Here is a 24,216-nt window from a genome sequence, read left to right as displayed (position 1 = left end):
TTTTTTGTGTTTTTTCATTAATTCACACTAAATGAAGGTTAAATGATTATTGCATAACAGATAAATCCATTTACCTTAGAAAATGAACAGAGTGCCTCAGAGATCTATACTTGGGCCCTTGTCATTTTTAATATATGCAAATGATCTGATGAGCTACTTTCAGATTCTGACAAAAATTCATGTAGTTGCATATGCAGATGATATTGTGGAAAATTCAGTAAATCTTTTAGATTCCACGGAGATAAAAAATGATTACCTGGATAAAAAAACCATTAATTACTGAATATCAACAACATAGCTCTTATAAAATTTCCAGTGCTGAACACAACTGAGTCATTTGGATAGGACCACTGGGGAAGAAGAATATTGTTGACTCTGTATCATCTTAGGTATTAAATATTAAACTGGAGCATGAGTTCCGGTGCAGAGAGGGAGGGATTTATGCTGCAAAAATAATACACCAATTGGGTTAGCGACAGACATGTACATTTTTTCAGGGAATTGAAAATACTCAATTTTAGTGGAAGCCTCATCTGTCAGAGTGAAATTGCTATACCGTTGATGAATTATCAATTCATTTCAAGTTAGTCTTTGACTGTGGTATAATTATTTGTTACAATAGGTGTATATATTCTTGTATTTTTTTTACTGCTTATAATTGATGCTTGTTTCTTTGTTTTCTTACTTTTTAACATATATATCCATATTACACAATATTCGAATTCAAATTAACTAGAACTCTTTAAAAATAAATTGATGGATGTAGTCGTTACTACGTGGTAGGAGATCATAATGAAAAGGGAAATGAAAATTTCTATGTTTTTGCCACTTTTAATGTGGTAAAAAACAGAAATTTTCATTACTAAAACTCTGTTCAACTATTGATGTTCTTTTCTGAGTAAAGAGCAAGTGGATATTGCTTTGATGAAAATATTGAAACCTTTCCATCCTTGAGGAATTAAGTGCTAGTTTTATGTGTCAATTGTTGTATTTTTGGGATCTGCTGACACTGAAAAATAGCTCTGGTTAGCTCTAACATGACTTTCAGTGTCAGCTGCTCTCATTGAATGTTTGAAGCTGTTTTGAGTGGTCTATCAGCTTTGAGTTACATTGTTTACATCTAGGTAAAGGGTTTCCGTACGTGATGGGTTTATAGAAATAACGCATCTTAAGGCCATAATAAATAACAAATCACACTTTTATTACATATCTAAAGACATAATACCGTACAAAAAGTTACAAAGATTATGTATACTGAGTATTACTTAAAAATTATGATTAATCTATGTAGTTATCTGAAAAATATGGGATGAACATGCTTCATTCGTTGAAGTTTGTATTTTAAAATTTTGGAGAAATACTACCTAGGTTTGGTCTAAATACCAAAAATAAAAAAGTGATTTGTTCCAGAGTTGTGACCTCAGGTACACCAGAAATTTAATCCAGCAGTAACGGTACTTCGACAGTTCCATTAATTACTTTTGCACAATATAACTATGCTTGATGTTGATCTATATATACATTTCTAAAGTATACTTCCCTGAACCTTTTTAATGGAGCTAAGCGGGTACTTTCTCTGGCTGGATTGATACCATCAATTCTGAATGACCGGAATCTTATTAAAATTGTCTTTGTACTTTCTTCAAAGTTTCAATGTGGACACTATAGATAGGATACCAAATTGAAGTGACCTATTCGAGTTTGGATCAAACAAGTGAAAAATATAGTAATGAAGCAGTGAAAGATTTACAATCAGGTAAGATGAAACCAAGGGTGTTACGAGCTGATGCACTGATATCTTTTTCTGTTGACCAACTATCACACCCCTACGAACGACAACCTTCAGAAGTCAAGCTAAGAACTAATGAGATCTTACCTTTTATATGAATCCTAACAGTAAATATTAATTTACTGTCAAACAGCATTATAGGTTTCTGACTGTATTTTCTCTCGAGAGAATAAAAAAGGAAGTGTTAAGGAAAGATACAAAAATGAATATAAAAAAAATTGTTAACTTTGTTTTCCTTGAATCACATGAAATGACACAATTGAGAATTTCAACAAAATTATGAAAAAAGTTACTAATATATTAAATCATTTATATTTGATATCACTAAGTATTCCTGTACAGAGTGAAAGATATGTAATAGGTGTGTACGTAGGAGTCTTTTAATAAAATTCATGTGTTGGGATCCTCAGCTAGTTCAATTTTACATTGTATCAACAGTTATTCACAACAGAAATGTAAGAAACATAAGAACGAGAAAGAATTGGTGAATTCAAAAATTTAGTTAGCCATACCATTCACTAAATCAGTAGATAAAAGAGATAAATGTCTCGACAGCTTTATTTCAAAAGATTAAATCATTCCTAAAAATTAAAATGGAAACAGACATGCAGTCAAAATGATCTTCGATAGTTATATTTACAAGAAATCATTTCATCTCATCATATACATAGTTTTTAATAATAGTTCTGTATATTTCCAATTCGATTCATTTCTCTTCAAGACTGCATCAGATGTCTTGATAAAATTTTCCATTAGATGGCAACCCATTTATACAGATATATCTATGTGCGCAATGGCATTATACTCTTGTATATTTAATAAAATTCCACAGAAAAAACTGTCTTCAGCTACCTCACATTCAACCTCTGAATTTTCTTCCGAATCACTTTCATTACTACTTTCATCACTTTCTTCAGCTTGATGCAACAATCTGTTGTATCGAATTTTTCTCTGTTCCTCCTTGACTCGTTCCTCTGTTTGATCAAAATATTCATAGACTCTGGAAGAAGGATCAGTTTGGTTGGGTTATTAGAAGCAGTGCAGTCCTCGTTAATTTAAAAATTTTACTATTTGGTGGAACTTCCTTTACTTTGTTTAGTGTAGAAAAAGGCTTGTATCTGTCCTTTTCAGGCCTTTTCTCGATTTCACAAAGTTTACGAATATGTTTATCTGGTTCAGTAATTGATATTTTACTCAATGAGTCTTGAATGGAATCTAGACTATGGCGATATTTAATTTCATTTTCGACTCGAGTGAGAAATACTCTGATTGATTCTCCTTTATCTGGTAACTTATTTATTACAGATTTGTTTGCTAGTAGTTTCTTCTCACGTTCTAGAATCTCTCTTAGGTCTATCAAAGGTAATTTTTTTAAATTTTCTGGTTTCCTACCGAATTTTGTACTATCTTTTTTCTGTTCATTAGTAAGCAAAACACAAAACTATATTCACATTCACTAAAAGTAATGTAACTATAACCACAGATATTTAATCTGTGCTATAACTTTTTATTAGTACATTTCAGTATCTTAAATCTGTGCCTTAGATAACCTAAATTTCCTTAGTAATCACAATCAGTTACATTATAATATAGACTGGCTATTGAAGAGAGAACATTGACTCTAAGAACTAAAAAAAGATGACGAAAATCACATTTTGGTATTACGTCACGCAAACGTTAACGTCAGGACCGTATAGAAGTAAAATGTCAGATACAACGTAATGATGTTCACATGTTGCATATTTCCATTGTGAAAATTTGGGATTTGATTTGTCACAGTGTGCTGTGACGCAGTGTCCAAGACATTGTGTGATCCCCTGGTGGAATACATGTAAAGTGTCCACACTTATCCATACTTATTCTTCTCCTTTTTGTGGTTTTTGCTTCCTTACAGCGAAGTAGACCAGATGCAAACTACTGCTAAACAAATATTTGTCAAAATTACCTCTGTTTTCAAATTTCTACGAAATTTTACGTTTTTTGAATCACCAAACATTTTATCGAAATTCCCGTAGTAGAAGTATTTTCGGCAGAAATAATTCGTTTACTGAAAAAAAATACTAGTCAGCAATATTAGTTGAATTAGAAGCAGTTTTCAGAGTTAAACCTTGTGATATTATTAAGAGATAGATGATTTGCCTGCACAGTTCCCCTCACAAATTGTGATTCATTTTGTTATTTATTACAATTCTAGAATAAAAGCCCTCCTATGCTGAAGTGAAAATTGTTCATTATTAAATTTCTGGTATATCAATATAAAGTGAAATTATAATCGTGCAAACACCACACGACCGAGTAGCTACACAAACTTAACCTTTGCCTTATCAAATGGATACTTTTCTTCTTCATATGTCAACCATATTGTCAAAGCCGATAATTTTTAATGCAGAAACCACGTCATAAACCACTGAAGTTAGCACATGAAATGTGAACATACCTTTACCTGTAACTGTCAAATATCGAATAGCAAAAACCGAATTTCAAATATCCAATAAAAAATAGTACTCCTATTGTATGTTGTGACGTATTCACGGCTGAGTGAATTTTTTATCTTTATTAATTTCAAAAACGCTGATAAGGATGATTAACTTACTATATAAATCAAGTTACGTATTCGTACTGTTTTACTATGCTATAATACCGCTCGGCTACCTAACCAAGTAAGTAAATTCGAGGTAAGTTTTTAAATAGTTTAGCTGTTCTCATTGAATAAATAAATGTAATTTTTTTGGTCCAATCATATTCATCTGGTTAATAAAATTTTAATTTTTTTTATTTTATTTAACGGATTTTATGTTGTTTTTAGGTGGTGGGTTGCAATTGAAAAAATGAAGGGTAACAGCACTATTTTGGTGACAGGGGGTGCTGGATATGTAGGATCTCACACCGTAGTGGAGCTTCTAAAAAATAACTATTCAGTTATAGCAATAGATAATCTTGTTAACTGCTACGCCGACGGAAATGACAAGCCAGAATCTTTGAAAAGGGTTGAAAAAATTACGGGGGAAACAGTTATTTTTTATAATGTAGATACCAGAGACAAGGAAGCTCTGGATAAGATATTCAAGACTGTACGTACGCCTTAACACGTTTTAAACATAGCAACTTTTGAAATTTCTAGTTCGTTATGCTAAACACGTTTAATGACTAATATTGAGTTTGCTTCTCTGTGAAAACAAATATTTTTTGTCATGTACATCATCACAGTTCATTTTTCAGCATAAAATTGACTCTGTTATTCACTTTGCTGCCCTCAAAGCAGTGGGAGAATCTGTTCGAATTCCTCTTACCTATTACCAAAATAATATTGGCGGTTCCAGTGCTCTTTTTGAGGTGAGAAAATTTTTCATTTTTTTTTTCTATATTTTATGAATGATAATAAAAAATACTCTATTCTCCTGTAAGTTGCACGTTTACCTTCGTGAGTAGACAAAAACAAATTTTCAAATATATTTCACAAAATGATAACAGTATGTTCCAGTTCTAAATGTGCCAAGCCACTATTATATAAAAATAATGTTACATTACAAATGTTAATGTTACAAACCACAAAATATCTAGATATAAAGCTTTTATTTGTATAATACTTTCTTCACTTGATATCAATGTTGACTTGAAATATTATCTCCACAGGTTAATAAATGAGTGTACTTCTTACAGTGCTAAATTAATTATTTTTTATCATCAGAAAATAGCAGATGTTTGTTGCTTTGATGATAAAGCTGAATTTATCTGTACTTACATGCTTAAAATTGTATTCTAACTGTTATTAAAGAAATGTGTCAATATCAAATAACAATTATTACATATACTTTGTGAAATTCATTTTACAAATAATATATATTGATATGTCAGAAATATAGTGACATTCAATTAGATATTTATTAAATTGCTTGAAATTGAAAGAAATGTGTCAATATCAAATAACAGTTATTACATATACTTTGTGAAATTCATTTTACAAATAATATATCGACGTCGGAAACGCAGGAACTCGTAAGTGACAATGTGATGATTTTAAAGGAGAGCCAAAAAACCGTACAGCTTCACATTTAAGACGTGTTGTATTAATTATCTCGTGAATTAGGATTACTTTTTGTTGGAAAAACAGAATGAGCAATTAATTTTCATAGTAGTTTTGACTTTTAGATAAATGAGGGTAGTTACGTGGTAATGCTTTTGCTGAAAATTCACTTACGAGTTAATGTCAATCTTGAAATATTTATATGAAACAACTTTAATACACTGAAGAATGTACTTGCAATATTTTCTTATAATTAAAATTAATATGAACATCCAACGTAATAACCAGTCACATGATGATCTACAAACACTTAGCCACCTGGTAACCCGATTTACCGTATAAATAAACACTTAAAATTGGGAAAATTTCTTAGAAAACGTGGTTACATGATGCTCAAGCAGTCACCAGGCGACCTGGTTCTACTGTAACATTGAAAGCCTAAAATCATAATTATTTTTTTAGGACTGCAGGTATACTAAAAGCAACTAAATATAAAATAGAATTATGAAGAGATCAAATCTATCACTTTTCTTACAATGTACTATTTCTCTTTCTTAGAATTGCTCTATTTTTCTTTGGTACTGTATGGTAAACAATCGTGAAATTCCCAACAGTCACGCGGAAGACAATTTTTTATTGCCTGGAGATGGTCGAATTTAGTTTTTGTTATTGGATTCCTGGAGCTGTATAGACGAGGAAACATAATAGATTCGAAGTCAACTTTACTTGGCCGGATTGGAATTTCCTGAAAATCTTCGCCAAAGTCGACTTTGTAGAAAATTTTTCCTTCTTTATACTGGAGTCCGCGAATATCGGTAACTAGGTAATTAGAGTCACTCGTCCTTGTAGGTCTAATAGATTTATACTTCATCAAACTTTTTTCTCCAAAGTTTTTGAAAAAGTCAAAGTTTCTATTTCTTGCTTCATATGGCTGTGCTCGTCTAGCCTCCTTGGTTATTTTCAAGTAATCACTAGGTAAGTAAATTTCTTTGTTTTTCAATCGTTTTTCTATCACACTGTGAACTGAGTCACACTCCATTTGAGTGTGTCCTTTCTCAAGAAATTTTTGAACAATTGATACTGTGAATTTGTCCGCTAGGTAGAGTAAAGCATTAGAAAGTATTGCATTTCTATTTTGGGCAGTGCATCCGTCCGAATATATGATGATAGGCAACTTGTCATTTTTCAGGAATTCCCCCTCTAGATACTCTAGCAAAAAAGAAGCATAGGTTGAAGCTTGGCCGTCTGCTTCAGTCTCGTTGAACCAGTAGCAAACAACTCTTTTTGTAGCTAAGTTATACAAAGTAAAATTGTGGCAGCACAGTTTCGTCTTATAATAAAGTGCGCTTGCAGGTATCTGTGGCGACAACTTCACTGCTTGAAAACATCCATGGTTATCACATGACCTTCTCCTTTCAGTGCCTTCTCCTTGTCTTTTTCTTTTTCTAATCTTGCCAAATTATTCTTGGAAATATGTTTGTCATAATTTTCTTTTTCGACATTGCCATTTTTATACATAAAACAAATGTCGCATTGATCTTTGCGAGGTTGGAACAGAGAAATCTTCATCTGGTTTGCCACATTCTTGAATAATTTTAGAGAAAGAACTTTATAGTTTTCATCCTCGCAACGTTTCTCGTAAATCTTGTACACGTCAACCCATGATTGAAATATTTGCTCCAAATACAATCTGTCTGTAGTCTTTCGACAATAGTGAGATGGCAATTTATTCAATTCGGTCAAAAACAATTTTAGAAAGTCTCTGTCTTTCTCAAAAATGTCCCTACGTTTTGGTCTTGAGGCCGCCTCTAACTCTGTACTGGAACTAATACCTTCTTCTGCCTTCATAGCCCAAGATCTTACAGACCATTCCCCTAAAGATAGTGTATTCAAATACATTGTCTTGCATACAGGCAAGACCACATTATTCACGACCAAGTTATAGTGTAATGTGATTGATCGCCTAGATTCTGACTCAATATGCCTTCTTCTCTCGCCTATTCTGACGGTATTTGCTACAAAAATCCTGCGTTGATCCCAATCCATTTGCGACCAAAATTTTGAGAAGATTTTCTCTCTGTTTTGCTCAGAAACTTCCTGGCACTTTCTCCTAATCACTTTTTTGCAGTTACAACGAGGTTTAAGGCGCCTTTCTTCCCTAGGTGTATCGTGAAATGTGTTATTTTGGTTCTTAGGTTTCCTGAATCCCAAATAATTTTGTCCGCTCATTCGTAACTTCTTATTCATGTGTCTTTTGTTTTCTCCTTTGACTACTTTTCTTTTCTTATCTTTATTTCCTTCATCACTATGGTCACTGGTATCTTCATAACTACTATTATCAGAATCTTCTTGCGGCTGGTACTGTTCAGTGCTTTTTATCGTTTCGTTATTGTTTATTTCTTCTGCAGTTTCAAGTGTTTTATAATCAACATGTGGTTTTTCAACTAATGCGCTAATATCTTCAACAGTTTCTTGAGATTGAAAAATCATAGCAATATTCAAATCAAGATTGTTTTGTGTAACTTGGAATGGAATATCATTAGGCGGATCTTCGTTACTCGTTACTAATTAGGTCTACTTCGCTGCTGTCGTTCACGTTAGGTTGATTCAAACATTCATAATATATAGAAGTAGGTATTGTCTTCAAAAATAATTTCGGCGTTGTTTATCAGATGCTCCACATCCTCAGGGCTTAGTGCATCTTCTAAAATATTGATTTGAGTTGGTCTCAAGAGCTCGAGAGTCGATGTTGTTTTCTCACTGCGTTCGTTTTCCTCATCCTCCGCCTTTCTTCTGGCCAACTCAACAAGTTTTCTCGTCCGGTTCAGCATGACCCTTGTATACTAGAAAATCCCCCGCAAAATCCTCTAGTTTCAGCCTGAAATAAAATATCTATTCAATATTACAAAACATAGCATTGTATAATATTAAATACGACGAATAATCAACTACTCAACCTACCAATAAAATAAAAAAATGTCATTTAATTTAATTCTGTTGTTGAACAGTTACGAGGTATTGAAAATTCAAGCAACCTAAGACAGGACCTCGTATCTTCAACCTGAAATTGTAATAATATATTTTAGCCGACACTGAAGGAAAATAATAACAAAATTTTTAAATAAACTTTTCTTACTTACTTTTGATATAACTGAAAGTGTAAAGTTATAATATGTCAACAAAATCAACTCGTAAAAGCAATATTTCATGCACACCACTATCACGTTGCACCCTTACGCACGTTGGAATACAAGTTACGAGGTATTGCATAGACAAAATAGCGCGAAAATATTACGAGGTAATGTTTTCTTCATTTTCAGCCGTTCTAGAATCTTATCAGCTTCCATCTTTGATTGATAGATGCCGCTACTTATTCTAAAGACAAAACATAAAATAACTCATTTTTGAGAATTTTGTCAGTTACGAGGTCCTGCGTTTCCGCCGTCGATATATTGATATGTCAGAAATATAGTGACATTCAATTAGATATTTATTAAATTGCTTGAAATGAAACCAGTGATTTTCTTTATTATTTTTAACAATTTGTATTGAATTGATTAGTAAAAAAGGCCAATGTAAGGAAATTGTTACCACAAATAATAATTTAATACCTAATATATTCCTTACTTGAAATACAAGAAATTACACTGTTCCATCTAAGTGCAATTTATTACCATTCATTCAAAGTAGAGCTCATATGAATTATATCTGATTTTTATTCCACAACGAATGTTTGAAATACAAACTGAGTAGAGAAAAGTATCTTCTGTATAATTCAGTGTTCATATAGAAGTATTTGTTTCAAAAGAATTTTTTTCTTTCGTGTAATCCAATGTTTATATGAAAGTAGCTGTTTCAGGAGGACTTTCTTTCAGTTTGTGTCTGAAAGTCACTTCTTTGCATGATCTACTCATCCATGTATAGAGTTACCTATTTTCAAATTGATTACTTTCTTCCTTTCTTTGGAAGATTCCCTCATCCCCCCTTTTTTTTGTATCAAGATGGAGTAGTAGAAAGCCAAAAACTTTCTTTCCCAAAAAAAAAGGAAATTACAGTTTTCAAAATTTGCTTGTGCTGCTCTAAGCAGTTTACATAATATTTTTTGAGATTATTTTCAAAACTTTGAAATGTTGTATAGGTATATGAATTATTTCAGAGCATTTTCAGCTATAATATCCCAAGGACATTGATAACTAACGAAATAATTTTATCACAGTTTTCGAAAGCACGTTATTTGGTAACATCCCGACGCCGAAGGCGGAGGGATGTTACCTAAAATAACGTGCTTGAGGAAGTTGTGATAAAATTATGAGTTATTTATCAATGTTCGAGGGATATTCGGTGAGAAAATTTTTGCAATTCGAACAAAATTATTTATTGAACACACAGTTATTAAAAGAACAATTCGTATAATGATATTCCATTGATCTTGCTGTATTTGCCTCGGTTACTGCATAGGTGTTTCCACGCATACTATTGATTATTTGGTTATGATGTTCCTGATCAATATTCAAATAAAGTTTTATGGAATTTCCATTATTGTGCCCAGTAATTTTCAACAATTTCTGTTTGAACACCAAAGGGAGGAAGTGACATTTTCGAAATAAATTGAATTACTGAAATGTCAAACAACTTTATTGTGTTGGTTGCTTAGCAATGTCATGACATAAGTGATAACTACCCGTGAAAACTATCCATGGGTAGTTATCAGTATAATGATGGTTTCATTGGTTATTTCGACACACATGACTAGAAATAGACAAATTTGATAGGATAATTTTTTTGGCAAAAAATTTTCTCAGTAATTTTTAAGAAGAACATTTTTTTAACAAACAAAAACAATTGTTTCCAAAGTTGTATTCAAGAAACATATTTTGAGGTATACCCGCACACATAGATTTCTGAAATGCAAAGTTCCGGCTAAAAGCCTTGTATAAAACTAAGTATTACTATCATAAGTCTTTTTTGTTTATGACACTGTGAGTTTACTGGGCAAACAAAATATTTTATTGTAGGTTATGGCAAAAAATGGAGTGAAAAATATAGTATTTTCATCGTCAGCTACTGTATATGGTGACCCACAGTTCTTGCCCATCACCGAACAACACCCCACTGGCCAAGGGTGTTCAAACCCTTATGGAAAAACCAAATATTTCGTTGAAGAAATCTTGAAAGATGTCTGTGCTTCTGATCCAGTAAGTAACCCCAGTTTACGACCAAAACTAACATTTTTCTTATACACCAGAAGCAACACTCTTTTCGACGCTTGTTTAACCAAGTTGGCATCATCAAGACATTAACTAGACTGGTACAATTCATCTCTTGATGACGTCAAGTTGGTTGGTGAGTGGTCCGTTCTACTCATTCAAATCAACTATTATTTAAATATTGGTTTGATCCAACTCTCGCACGATCGATATTCATTGTGTATCGCCCGACCCATGCTATGGATAGCACGTTTAAAAGTGGGACCTCGTTAATCCTTGGCTTGCACAAGTTACGAAAAGTAGAATATTCGTTCTTTCGGCATGCCCAAAGGAAATGTTCTTGAACCATTTTTGCTTAAATATATACTTAAATGATATGCTGAACCTTTAAACAAATAGTGAGCTTTGCGGACGATACAGTGCTTCAATATACTGCAACGAGCTGAAAAAAAGTCTAAGAAAAAAATCAAAGAGGTTTTTCCAGAATGAGTAGAATTAAGTAACATTGAGTTATGAAAAGACATGTTATCTTTCTTTTACATCCTATATGAGTAGTTTACTCAATTAAGATGTCTTCAACAACTTAGTCTACCGCAGTCAGGTGATGGGTATAGAGTGCTATATTACCATATACGGCACTCGTACGGTATTGACGAGATACTGTTGTTGCCGTATGCTCCGGGGGAAGCCTGATGTAGTCCTTCTCGACCACCAGAGCAAAACGATATTTGTCGTGGAGTTTTCAGCTCCTGGCGAGTCGACCACTCTGACAAGATGGTTGTTCTGATTATTGGAGTCGTTAGTGGAACGATGCTCTCTCTACTCTCAAATCTTAAAATCATACCTGCTTGCCGCAGTAAGGCAGAAATCTTAACCGGACAGATGCAGAAGATTCTCGGACCCAATGAGCACTTACCACGGTAGTTGATAATGCTGGCGCGCCCTCCCGAATGTATCGGGGCTTCGGGAGATAGGGCCTGACCAGCGCACACTACGGTGAAAAAAAAATCTATAACTGCGTATGATAAATCATCGCAGAGAATGCTCTTCCATCCAAATTTTAATTTTCCTGAAGTGAAAAAATTGTATACCTCGGCATTATCAATGCTAGACACTTCAGATGAGTCATGTGAGTTGAAGAAATAATGAAAAAATCAGAGGATTCAAATTCCAATATCTTACAGACTTTTTAAGCATGAAACTTGTTGTTTTTCTCTGATCGAATCTATTCTTTTTTGTGGGATAAAAGTATAAATAACTCTTTTTCAAATTGAGTTCGTGTTATTCAAAAATAGTTACTAGAAATCATGTACAGAAAAAATTACATCTAACAAGTTCAAATAAAAAATGTAAAATAATTAATTTTCAAAAAAAAATTTTATATACACATTGCGGTAATTGAATTACTATCTAAAAAAAATTCTCACGAAACCTGAAAAAAGTGATAGAATCTTTCTACCGAGAAATTTCAAAAGAACGGGTCAGCGAAACGCAAACTAGCTACTAGGTGATATTCATTAGTACTGAAAGAAATGGGGGAAATAAAAAAAATCTGGACTTTCAAAAAATGGATTATGAAAGACATATTTACGTTTAGCAATATTGTGCACAGCATGCTAATAATTGAATGTTTTTTATATAAATGTCTGTATTGTATGTACTTTTTGGTATATCCTTGAGCTATCTCAGGGACTCGGTTTTTATCTCCTCATTCGTTGCAAAACGCCGTCCTATCATGGGAACAGGAAAAAATCACAGGGTGCCAAATCTGGTGAATACGGTGGCTGAGGCATGATTAAGGTAATGTTTTTGGCCAAAAAATCACGAACTAGCAATGACAAGTGAACAGCTGCCTTGTCGCGATGCAAAAGTCATGAATTGTTTTTCCAGAATACCCAACATTTTCTTTGTTGATGTGCTGGGGCGTCCTGGGCGACTTCGTCATTCACATCTTCTCGACTGTCTGTAGAAAGCTTGTACCACTTGTAAAGATTTTTCTGACTCAGAGTACAATCACCGTATGCCACTGTCAACATTTCAAGTGGTTTTGAGCATTCAGTTCCATTTTTTACACAAAGTTTGATACAAATTCTTTGATACATTGTTTTCAATAACAGAAAATTGCCGGGCACGCGAAATACTTCTTATCCTTCTTCTAAACATGTTAAACAGCTGAAACTATGAACATATGTTCGTGACGAGTGTACCAACTTAAAAAAAATAGAAAAATCGTTGATCGAATGTATGTAGCCCGCGAAATTTGAACAATCACCTTATTTTTTCAACAGTCCACGTAAATTAATTTGTATTTCAATACCTTTCGTACTGATTGTCTCGCTTATGTACTCTTTTTTATTTTATTCAACAACCAGTTATTTGATTCTTTTCTATCTAACGCCTGAGATAGCCTGCTTATGTAAAATAACCTGATTTTCAAAAAAGTAATTGATTGTGTAATTTCCCCGATTCCTACTTGTGTGATACGCCTTTTTGTTTTTTATTCAATTTCGTTTCAACAGTTACTGATGTTACCTGTTTTTGTCACTTATAATTGTCTTTCAATGAATGAATGAACATTATTATTATTATTGTTCATTTATAAATACACACATTATCTTTGAAAGATGGAAAAATTCGTCATTTTAATGAACTTAGCATGAACACGATGTTCAGTGTCTACAAAAACATCTCAAATCTATTTTGATGAAACATCTTGAATTAATTTCAATCAATTCAACATTGATCTTTTATTAGTAGTAAAATTATTTAAAAATGTATCAACACATTAAAAAAAAAACATTTTTAAACCAACTTCAATAAAGAAACAGGAACTAGTTCTGCTGACTTAAAATATCCAGTAAATTACAGCTAAAAAAGGTATTATTGAGAATCAACTATGCAACCTCCAGTCGTTTGATTTCAACTACTGAAGGTTTCAATTATTGTGTTGCAAGAAATCACGCCGATAATGACCTCACAAGTACTTTCATTTCTTTCTTTGGTGATGAGTCAAAGAGCGGCAAATAGTATTGGATTTTCAACTCAATTCATTCAATTAAAATTTCGTTGCTTTTATTGGAATCCAATTGAAGGTCACCAGTCCATGTCATTGCACTTGAAAGGTGATTCTCTCAAAAATGATTACGCAACTGCTTTGAATCGTGTCAAACAGTGGCGTTACAAAGAATTAATCCAATTTGGAAAATTGCTCAGCTGAAAGTTTGAAGAGAAATACGATTTGTTGTTGTTTTTTTTTTTTTTTTTTTTTTGTGTAAAAATCATAAAGAGAAATAAACGTCTTCAATTCAATTTTAATGAAAAAAATTTTATGTTGAATTTGTATTTTATATGTAGGAGATATAAATTTTCTTCACCTTCAGTATATCCTGTATGACAATAATTATTAAAATTGGAAGATTGGCTTGCTCGCTTAGGAGTTTTTTATCATATCCTAATCTCGTTTCATTTCAATGAAACCTTAATTTATTATTTGTTGATTATCAGTTTTTGAGATACATCATTTCAAAGTTCGAGAAGTATCAACATAAATTATCAGATGAAAAATCAACTATATATAGACATCTAAAAGAAAAAAACCATACAATAAATAAAGAAAACATGAACATTCTCTGTGCATGCAATAAAGGAAGGGAGAATGAATTTGTTGGAAGCATTGGAAATAAATAATTTGTATAAAAACCCAAATTTCAAAGCTCTCAATGATCAACTAGAACTATGCAGTTCTCCCTTTTTGAGTCTGTGCATTTTGACGACTAGTTTATGATCCGTTGGTAGCTGAAAAATCCACAAGTAGGTTTTTGAGATTTAATAGTTGGTAACATTGATGTATTATAAAAGATAAATAGTTGTAGTATTGGTAGCTGAAAAATCCAAAAGTAGGTTTTTGGGATTTAATAGTTTGTAACTTTTTTTTTTGTTCAGAGTATAACGCGAACTATTTTATCAAATTACCTGTATACATGTCATATTCGATCACGATCAATTCATTTCGTACTGTCCTAGTGATGCTCTTTACTGATAGGTGTCACCAGCCAACAATGAATTCGAACTCAATATTTATCATTTATTATGTTGTCTATACCTAAAACATTCCAAGTTCTACCTGTCTCTATTAGAGGGCACACGACTTCACTCTTCCGAATCCCAAACTCCATTTCTGTCCTCTGAAAATATTTTTGAATATTGTGGATAGTTACCAAGGTGATGTGATATGATAAGCGGCTTTGCCTCTCTCTGCCTCAGCAAATTGCATTTATGCATTATTTCTTAATTGGATTTGTTATGCTGTGTGGCTATTGCTTTTTCATCACTTTGTAGATCATTTAATAGTAGGTTTTATACCTATTTGGAATAGAAACCTTCCTTTACTGGGGGTTTCTTCTGGAGAGTACCAACTCAGTCAGCTGAGAAAAGCTTCCGACTTCAGAATTTGTTATATAATAAGTTTGATCGACTCCAGTATCCGAATCACCTTCGTCAGCCGAATCCGAAGTATTGGTACTAATTGGCAGAATCATATTTCTACATTTCCTGAGAACTCCTCTACTCCATATTCATGTAACAGTGGATCATTTTTTTAAGAGCACTGCTACAAGTTGTCGTCATCTCTTTAGGACATTATCAAGAACTCCAAGCACCATCATACATCGAGGGAAATTAAGGCCAGATTTTCGATATTTCCTGATACATTATTTTTTCATTTGATTACCGATTATTAGATGATATTATTATTTTCTCGTCCGTAACTGATAATGAAAAATTATTGGCACTGATATATTTATCACATGCAATTCATTTAAAATAATTACTTTGAAGAATCAATCTTAATTTTTTTTTACAGCGAGTCATTAGAAGACTCACACTTGTTACGCTGAACATAGTACTATGAACAGGCGAGTTATATAATATAAATGTTGATCATATCTAACTTAGATCCTCCTAAACATTTCATTATTTGAATGTTCTAATTATTAAATGATATTTTAATTTAATGTTGTTTTCGTTTTTCAACAGAGATAGTGGAATATTTTATGTAGTCACTGGATAGTTTTTTTTTAGGTCATATAATATGAATTTTGTTTTCCGTGGTTGGCAAAATTTTGAAATACTACTGTTTTAAATCCGGTGGCGCCCGATTCAACATCAAATTTTTTCAGTTTCCTCCTACTCACGACCCAAAGAAGCTTCCTGTCTAAGAGCTCCGTGCAAGTGTACCTTTTGATAAAAAATAAGATTACAAGTTGGTTGGTTACATTGATATATTATAGAAGATAAATAGTTGTAGTATTGGAATTTATTGTTATTTCAGGTACATATTGCAGGTACCTGCAATAGAAAGTAGGCATACAAGTAGGTAATTTGTTAGAGTATAAAATAGTTGTATTTCAGAACTAACTTATCATTTCACGCTTGAGAAAGCTGTTGTGTAGCGAAACACGTGTCGCGGATTTTGTAAAACCTTTCATAGTGAAAATCATTAAATACACAATATTAATGAGAGTTCTTTGTTTTTTTGAATGAACGAATTTTAAAACGTAATAGTATATGAAATAAGCTGTAAGGACTGTGACAAAAGTACATCGGTCAGAATAAACAAGCTATTCGGAGACTAGAAAAATCTAGTCTAGTCTGATTATAAAGAGCTCATTGTTTATCTTCATATGGACTGCTCTGTTGAACTAGGGAAAACTTCCATGTTTGTTCAGGATTCTCCATAGAAGAATTAGGAAGGATTTATTCTCTATAGTAATTTGTTCCCTACATATTTTTGTTTTTACAGGAATGGAAAGTTGTTTTACTCAGGTATTTCAACCCAGTTGGAGCCCATGAGTCAGGACTGATTGGGGAGGACCCCTCTGGTATTCCCAACAATCTCATGCCATATATTTCTCAGGTTAGTACAGTTTTGGGAGTGTTTGAAATATTATAATATGTCTAGTTGAAGTCACAATGTTGCGATACGATATCCAAATAAATATCAATTCTATCTCGATTAAATATTTTTTTGCAAATCGGCTGAACGTTTTCTGTGAGAATTTGTCTAGAACCTATGAAGGTTCTAGATAAAAATACTTTCAACATGGAAATAATCAAAGTATGTAACTGATTGTAATGGTATCAATTGTCTTATCTGGTTATTTTATCTCTGCTAGCCCTTGAATAAATACTAACATACTTGAATTATAAAATCAGACATGTGAAAAATGGTTCAGCTGATAAGAACACTAATTAAGGTCATGCATTCAAAATGCCGACGCAAAAAACATTGTTGCCACCTCAGTTAACACTTCTTTCACTATTGTCATGCAGTTCATCAAGTAGATGAAATTAAATTGCATTCGAATTAAGTGTCCTTTTAACAATTATGTTCTATGAATAGCTTGTTTTGGAGAGATTATCTCCACTCTAGTTGTACTCGAAATGTTAAGCTAATATTTATAAATTTGAGCATTGCAGGAAAATAAATTTTTGTTTTAGATGTTTGTGTGCATAACTAAAAGCATTCACTTCTTCATTTTGCTGTTTTGTTAATAATTAACCTCATTAGCTGATTTGCAGGAATGCATAAATATTTTCTTAATAAGTTGATGTTGATTCTTGAAATCGCAAATGCATTGACATGATTTTTGAACGGATCATATGATTTATTTTATAATGAGGAAGAGAGATGATGTGGATGTTTATCGAGGACAAAATCTGAAGAATGATAAATGCAATAAATGTTTTTGTATTTCAAGTTTCTTTAGCTTGAGACAGCTATTGAACCAGTTTAAAACTTGACTGTTAACCCCATATGTCCCAGTTTCAAACATAATAGCTCAATTTGTATCATTTGAACAAATGGCCCATATAACTTTTTGTTTACTGTCAAAGAAGAATATAAGAATAGCTGTTCAAGATTACATACATTATACATTTTAATTCACAATCAGAATAAAATACAATTCTTTATTAAAGTTATATTACGTATGTAGCATGTCAGTGAAAACTGGAGGATGAATACCTCCGAAAATATAAAATAATGTATATTGTATATTAAACAATTTCAAATAAGAGAATGAATAAAAAAGAAAACGCATGATTGAGTGTGCACCATATTGAACATTTGCATTTATCAAAAGGATAATTGATATGAATTGAAGGGGTTATATTTTTAGGAGTGATTAATTTTTTGGGAAAGTTTTTGGCTTTCTACTACTCCATCTGATACAAAAAAAAAGGGATGAGAGAATCTTCCAAAGAAAGGAAGGAAGTAATCAATTTGAAACTCTATACATGAATGTGTAGATCATGCAAAGAAGTAACTTTCAGATACAAACTGAAAGAAAGTCCTCCTGAAACAGCTACTTTCATATAAACATTGAATTACACGAAAGAAAATAATTCTTTCGAAACAAATACTTCTATATGAACACTGAATTATACAGAAGATACTTTTCTCTACTCAGTTTGTATTTCAAACATTTGTTGTGGAATAAGAATCAGATATCATTCACATGAGTTCTACTTTGAATGAATGGTAAAAAATTTGTACTCGCATAGAACACTGTCACCCTCGCTGGTATACACCGATGTTTCGCCTTAAGACACTTGCCCTAAGGCTCTTCAGTACCAAATTGGATAACATTATAGAAAATACACACACTTCATTCATGAATTACGATTTTGAATGTCACGGAATAAGCTTGATCTGCTTATGTCATCGATGACATCGTAATGACATTCATTCACCTATTTGATTTAATCCCAGCCAAGAGGAATCTTATTTGAATTGAAGGGGTTATATTTTTAGGAGTGATTAATTTTTTGGGAAAGAAAGTTTTTGGCTTTCTACTACTCCATCTTTTCCTTTACTGCTTTGTTGCACATAGAATCGATCTCTTTAAATTTTTGAACAAGGTCTAGAACATGTCGGTGACTCACATTTTGGCCTGCATGCCTTTCATTAAAAACCCGGGCTGTCCTACGAGCACACCTATCTTCAGCGACATAAATAAAAATAATTTCAGTTCTTACTTGTAACTGAAGCCAAGAAGCAACTGTGTGCCCTTATCTCACTTTCAGCTAAAGCAAAAATTCATTTTCTTTTTGCCCTATTTTACGAGAAGGGATCAACCAATTTCAGTTTTCTAAACTTCAAAACAATGTGTTACAAGATAGGGGGTGCCATTTAAAATTATTAAGTGGGGGTAGCTAGGGGTAAGGGGGTTAAACCTAAAATACCACTGGCACTGGTTTCAAACTTCCCCCTCGATATCTAAATTGACGTGTTTTTTGCCTGCGGCAAATTCTCCCGAAGTACTCGGGGTGGGAAGTTTTGAAATTAAGGCATTGTATGTGTGTTACATATTCTTTAAACGACTTTTTTTTTGTGGAGGACTAAATATTTCATACTGTTTTTTTTTTGGGTTTATAACCTTTCACAATCTGAAAAAATTAAAATAAATCAATAGAGAATCTGCTGAAGTGTAGTAAAGGACAAACTGAAAAGTTCACCCTGCAAAGTTACTGTAATATAAACTACTGGAAAGTATTCATACATTTTGCCTATAAATTGAAAAAATCAATTCAAAAAATTAAATATTGATACTTAGCTTTCTTAAGTGGTTAACGATTCGGAAAACAATCCTTTTCCGTTTCCAAAACTTGTATTCACTATGAAAATCTCTCATCAAACTGATATTTATAATTTCTTTTCACACAAGTTTGCGCTTTACTACACTTCAGCAGATTCTCTATTGATTTGTCTCTTATTTTTTCAGATAGTGGAAGGTTTTAAACCCAAAAAAACCGTATAAAATAATGTGTTACCTGTTTTCGTTGGATTGATTCAGTGCAGATATTGAATTTTGTCATTTGTTAGATTAGTGTCATTTGTGCTGAGTAACCTTTCAATGAAAGCATTTATCACTATTATAATCAACAGTTGGAATGAACTTTTTATTAAAATATATTGTAGGTGGCCGTAGGTCGACGTGAAAAACTCCAAGTCTTTGGTTCAGATTACCCTACCATCGACGGAACCGGCGTCCGAGACTACATCCACATCACTGATCTCGCTATTGGACACCTCAAAGCCCTCGAGAGGATGTACTCGGCCTCCTTCAAGTCATGGAAAGCTTACAATTTGGGCACGGGCAGGGGATACTCTGTTCTTGAGATGGTCAAGGCGTTTTCCGAAGCGTCCGGCAAACAAATCAAATATGAAATAGTCGACAGAAGAGAAGGTGACATCGCGGAATGTTACGCTGATGCTACGTTAGCTAGAATCGAGTTGGGTTGGACCGCGGCCAGGGACGTCCACGCCATGTGCAGGGACACGTGGAACTGGCAGAAGAAGAATCCTAAAGGTTTTCAGAGTTCCTGAGGTCAAATGTTTGTATCCTTGTGCAATATGTCGAGTAAGTCTGAGCAATGCTATAGAAATAACTGTACCCACTATCAAGCAGCTAGGATGTTGATTCCTTTGGAAGGAAGGTGATTCAAATCAGTTCTATTTTATCCAGAGTAACTATATTAGTGAGAATATTGCAAAATACTAAAATTTGGTTACGCCATGTTTTGATCTATAATAAAAATTTCATAACAAAACCCTACACCAAAATAGCATGGTAATTTGAACAGACAGAAGGCAGGAAATCATTATTTCTTGAAAACAATATAAATTATGCAGAAAACTATAAAAAATAGTGAAAAAGTTTATATTTTAATGTGTTGAATTTATATATTGTTGTATATAATGGGTGACACAGGATTCACATACCACCCTATATTCTTCAAAGGTCTTGGTTACTGCTAAAAAACAATTGAAGTTTAGCACTATTAACCTCAAGCCTCTCTCATTAAAACGAATTTTTGAAATAACATCAATGCAAGTTGCAATTCCAGCATTTTGGTCATTGTCTTCAATTGCATTGCACATTTTTACATGCCTCTCATAACTGGTGGGTGCAGTACAGCCATGGAAGTGCAGCCTACTCCCCAAACCATACATCCGAGTTGCTTATCTACCATTCGAAGATAGATCACCGATTAAGTCTTCTCTAGATCGAGGGAAATGAACCAGGGATTGACAGCCTTGGAGTATAGACTGTCAGAGTCTCACTCTTGCCAGCCGAACTGAAAAATTTATCACCAAATGATGTAAACGGCTTCTTTGAGAAGCTGAACTAAAATAGACCTACTTGCTTTTGACCTATCTATTACCCCCAACGTTCTTCCGAGGTTTTACTGGCCATTGCTAGAATTTCTTAAGGTTTCGACAGTTGTAACATTGAAAATCTCCCTTTAAGGCAATTTATTTGAAAGCATATTGCAATCCCAGCCACTGCAATTATTAGATTAGGGCGATTTTGAAATATTGCGTTAGAAAGTGAAAGTCGATATTGAAATATGGTCTTTTTCACTGTAATGTTTCGAGATTTTATTTCAAAATATCTATTTCCTTCAACGTAAGAATCCCAACTCAATCAGTCTTCAAACAGGTTTTAATTTCTGTTAAGAGTATTAATTATTACATGGGATGTTACTTCCTCGCTTGGGGCTTTGTTCACGAGATGGAGCTGTCACTAGTTGATGATCTTTCTCTTAGACAAAAGTTTCATACATGCAGTCGAGCCGCGTTTAAATTAATAGAGTGCCGGGCACTTTGCTGTTTGGGTCGGATCTTTCCTGCACTGATGAGTGGTAATACCTCGAAACCGTGTAGGTGATCTACTTGAATAATTTCAGCATTGTCCTGCTGGTGGATGAACAAGAAACATCTACAAGACTAACGTCTGTGAGGTATGTTGCATAAATGAATTTCGGATATAATTCAATGTCCAGCGTGGTATTAGCCGGGGAAGTTGTTTACCGGCAGGCATTTACCAGAACCTACTGACCGAGTAGTTGGGAGAGTTGAATGTTTTGAGGTTTCATTTTGAAATATTAATTTTCTTATATTGTCAATTTTAGAATGATAACAATTTATTAACTAGTGTTGGTACACTAAGTACATATGTTAAGCCATTACTTGTACATGTACAGCTAAAAATAATTCATCAGATTCATCAGCTCTGGTTTCATTATAACTGATGGAATTCATCGATGACAGAAAAACAAATAAATGGAATCAATTGATTCGAAGTTGGAGAGGGAAGGAATAGTTAGCTTGGTTTTCGATCTCATCATTAAAAAAAAAAGGAACACGCTTATTCAAAATAGTATTGGCTGGCAAAAAGTGAGGTCACTATATAACAGGGTTCAAACTGGAAAAGTAAAGGTCGCAATCTTTAAAACCCAATTTTGCTTATAGGTTTGTTCTGGTTCTACGAAATTCAAGTTCTAGGACGCCAGGATCATGCGAAGTTGATATAGAGCGTTCTGGTTTATTGAGGATAAGTTCGGATTGATGGATCCTCTGTTCTGGTTTCGACTAGGAGATCATCGTAAACTATCTTGAACAGTCCCGAATCGTTTATGCTCTCGAGGCTGAACTGTTGAAGTCTGTTCCCGTTGCTCAAGCGCATTCATGTGGAAATTTGTTTGGTTAGATAACATTTTAACTGACTACAAGGATACGCTACATAACAAAATGGACATGATCAACAGTATTCTCTCGTCTTCATATATACAATAGGTGGCACAATGGTCTCCTCAGAAATCGTTCTGGTTTAACCAAGTGTCCGAGACTATTTCGGACTGTTTTAGATTTTTTGTTTGTACGCATCATGTCTTGCGCAGTTTCCAAACAGTTTTGGATGTTAGAACCAGAACAAACCTAATATTTGTTACAAATTAGATCAAATGTGTCCTATATCATTTTAGTAATTTGGTTTCAGAATATGTGGAAGAAGGTGGGTGGTATGTAAATCCTAGATTGCTGCAATTGTCTTCAGCAACAAAACCCATATTCTATATACTATTCGTAGACCAGCCAGTTTGCTAAGAATTAATCTCAGCGTAAACTGAAATGTTATCAAAAATTACCTGGTAATAATTATATTAATCAATTAGATCCAAACCCATTTTTGTTCCATATTTTAAAGAGCAATATTTGAAATGTGAATCAATCCAGTTAATTCAAAAAACTGTTGAGGGTTTGAATAGTTAGCATCACTTCAAATGTTTCACTACAGAGTGCTTTACAATCTGAACGAAATCAAATAATTTTTCGATCAATACCTCTATCATTTCTTTTCAAGTTAGCAATATCAAACAATTAAAAAAAATCAACAAATGTTGTGTATTGTCCAGTTTTAAATCATTTGGAAAAGTGAAACTAATATTTATGATGCTCAATTGTATTTTTTTATATTGTTCCTTTTTATCGGTGAACTACTTTTATTAAATTTCCAGTGAAATCTATTTAATATTTATTGTATATTTACGATACCTGTATATAGTGTAAGTTTTTGTATAATACTACAAAACCATTTAAAATTGTGGCGGTGTAATGCTTGGAGTTTTTTCATAATCGTATGAACAAATATTTGTTATAATTTTTAAAGCCATTTTTGTTGAACGAAAAAACTCTGACCAGTGGGAAATGCTTTAATTTATTTACAAAAATGTTTGTAACGTTTTCATCTCGATGATTAGAGGATTGAATTCTACATGAAACAATATTTCATATTTTATATAGAGCGATTTTATGTGTTTCAAATTCATTAAGATTTGTCTTTATGTGGTTCTTTGTATTGTGTTGAATTTATTCTATGAATTGAAGATATAGTGATGGTGTATTCAGAGTATTCTCAGTTGCACTGGGAAATTTTTATGTATACAAAAAAATATATTTTTATATTTCTAAGATTGTTTCATTTCATGACAAAAAAATATTTCTTCAAAATTGTAACAGTTGTTATTTACATTATTCCACATCTGCCCCGAGTCACTGAAGGAGTAAATCAAATAAGAATTTTTTCATCAAATAAAAACAAGTATTCTATTGCTTTTGAGCTCTTATATATATCATCTAATTGCCATCTCCTACTCAGCAGTCAATGTTGATTAAGCAATGGATCGCCAATTAGAGCATTGTTTATCAGAGCTCTAATAGTTTTCACATTGTTTGGAAGTCTATTAAATATTCCTAACACCAAACCGTTATTTCAACACCTTGACACGTGTTTCTATCACCAAGTGAGCATATTCAAGACGAAGATCTTCCTCTTGAAGATGATCGCTTGGTG

At 33.0% G+C, this 24,216-nt stretch overlaps 1 protein-coding gene across 2 annotated transcripts; it reads left to right on the top strand.

The window, feature by feature from the left end:
- Nucleotides 1-4,291: 4,291 nt before the first annotated feature.
- Nucleotides 4,292-23,834, top strand: Gale (UDP-galactose 4'-epimerase). Of its 2 annotated transcripts, none has more exons than XM_023159743.2 (6): nucleotides 4,292-4,449; nucleotides 4,596-4,860; nucleotides 5,009-5,122; nucleotides 10,829-11,008; nucleotides 16,821-16,934; nucleotides 20,001-23,834. In XM_023159743.2, exons 1-6 carry the CDS (start codon nucleotides 4,370-4,372, stop codon nucleotides 20,406-20,408), a joined length of 1,161 nt encoding a protein of 386 aa, XP_023015511.1. In that variant the 5' UTR covers nucleotides 4,292-4,369; the 3' UTR covers nucleotides 20,409-23,834. The 2 variants fall into 2 exon arrangements, with proteins under 2 accessions (XP_023015511.1, XP_023015512.1); XM_023159744.2 differs by having other exon boundaries at nucleotides 4,304-4,464.
- The last annotated feature ends 382 nt before the right edge of the window (nucleotides 23,835-24,216 follow it).

The sequence above is a fragment of the Leptinotarsa decemlineata genome, unplaced genomic scaffold (assembly GCF_025532065.1).
Source record: "Leptinotarsa decemlineata unplaced genomic scaffold, Ldec_3_MD MMD2_tig00026282_RagTag_RagTag, whole genome shotgun sequence".
In the NCBI taxonomy this organism is placed as follows: Eukaryota; Metazoa; Arthropoda; class Insecta; order Coleoptera; family Chrysomelidae; genus Leptinotarsa; species Leptinotarsa decemlineata.
The sequence above is the reverse complement of the archived record's forward strand: the minus strand, read 5'-3'. Positions and strand labels throughout refer to the sequence as shown.

What these genes read in the sequence shown, in the direction of transcription:
- Gale (XM_023159743.2), top strand. Translation starts at nt 4,370, where the DNA reads ATGATTAACTTACTATATAAATCAAGTTACGTATTCGTACTGTTTTAC. An exon ending in CCGCTCGGCTACCTAACCAA is followed by an intron (nt 4,450 to 4,595) that starts GTAAGTAAATTC and finishes TGTTGTTTTTAG; the next exon opens with GTGGTGGGTTGCAATTGAAA. An exon ending in ATGTCTGTGCTTCTGATCCA is followed by an intron (nt 11,009 to 16,820) that starts GTAAGTAACCCC and finishes TTGTTTTTACAG; the next exon opens with GAATGGAAAGTTGTTTTACT.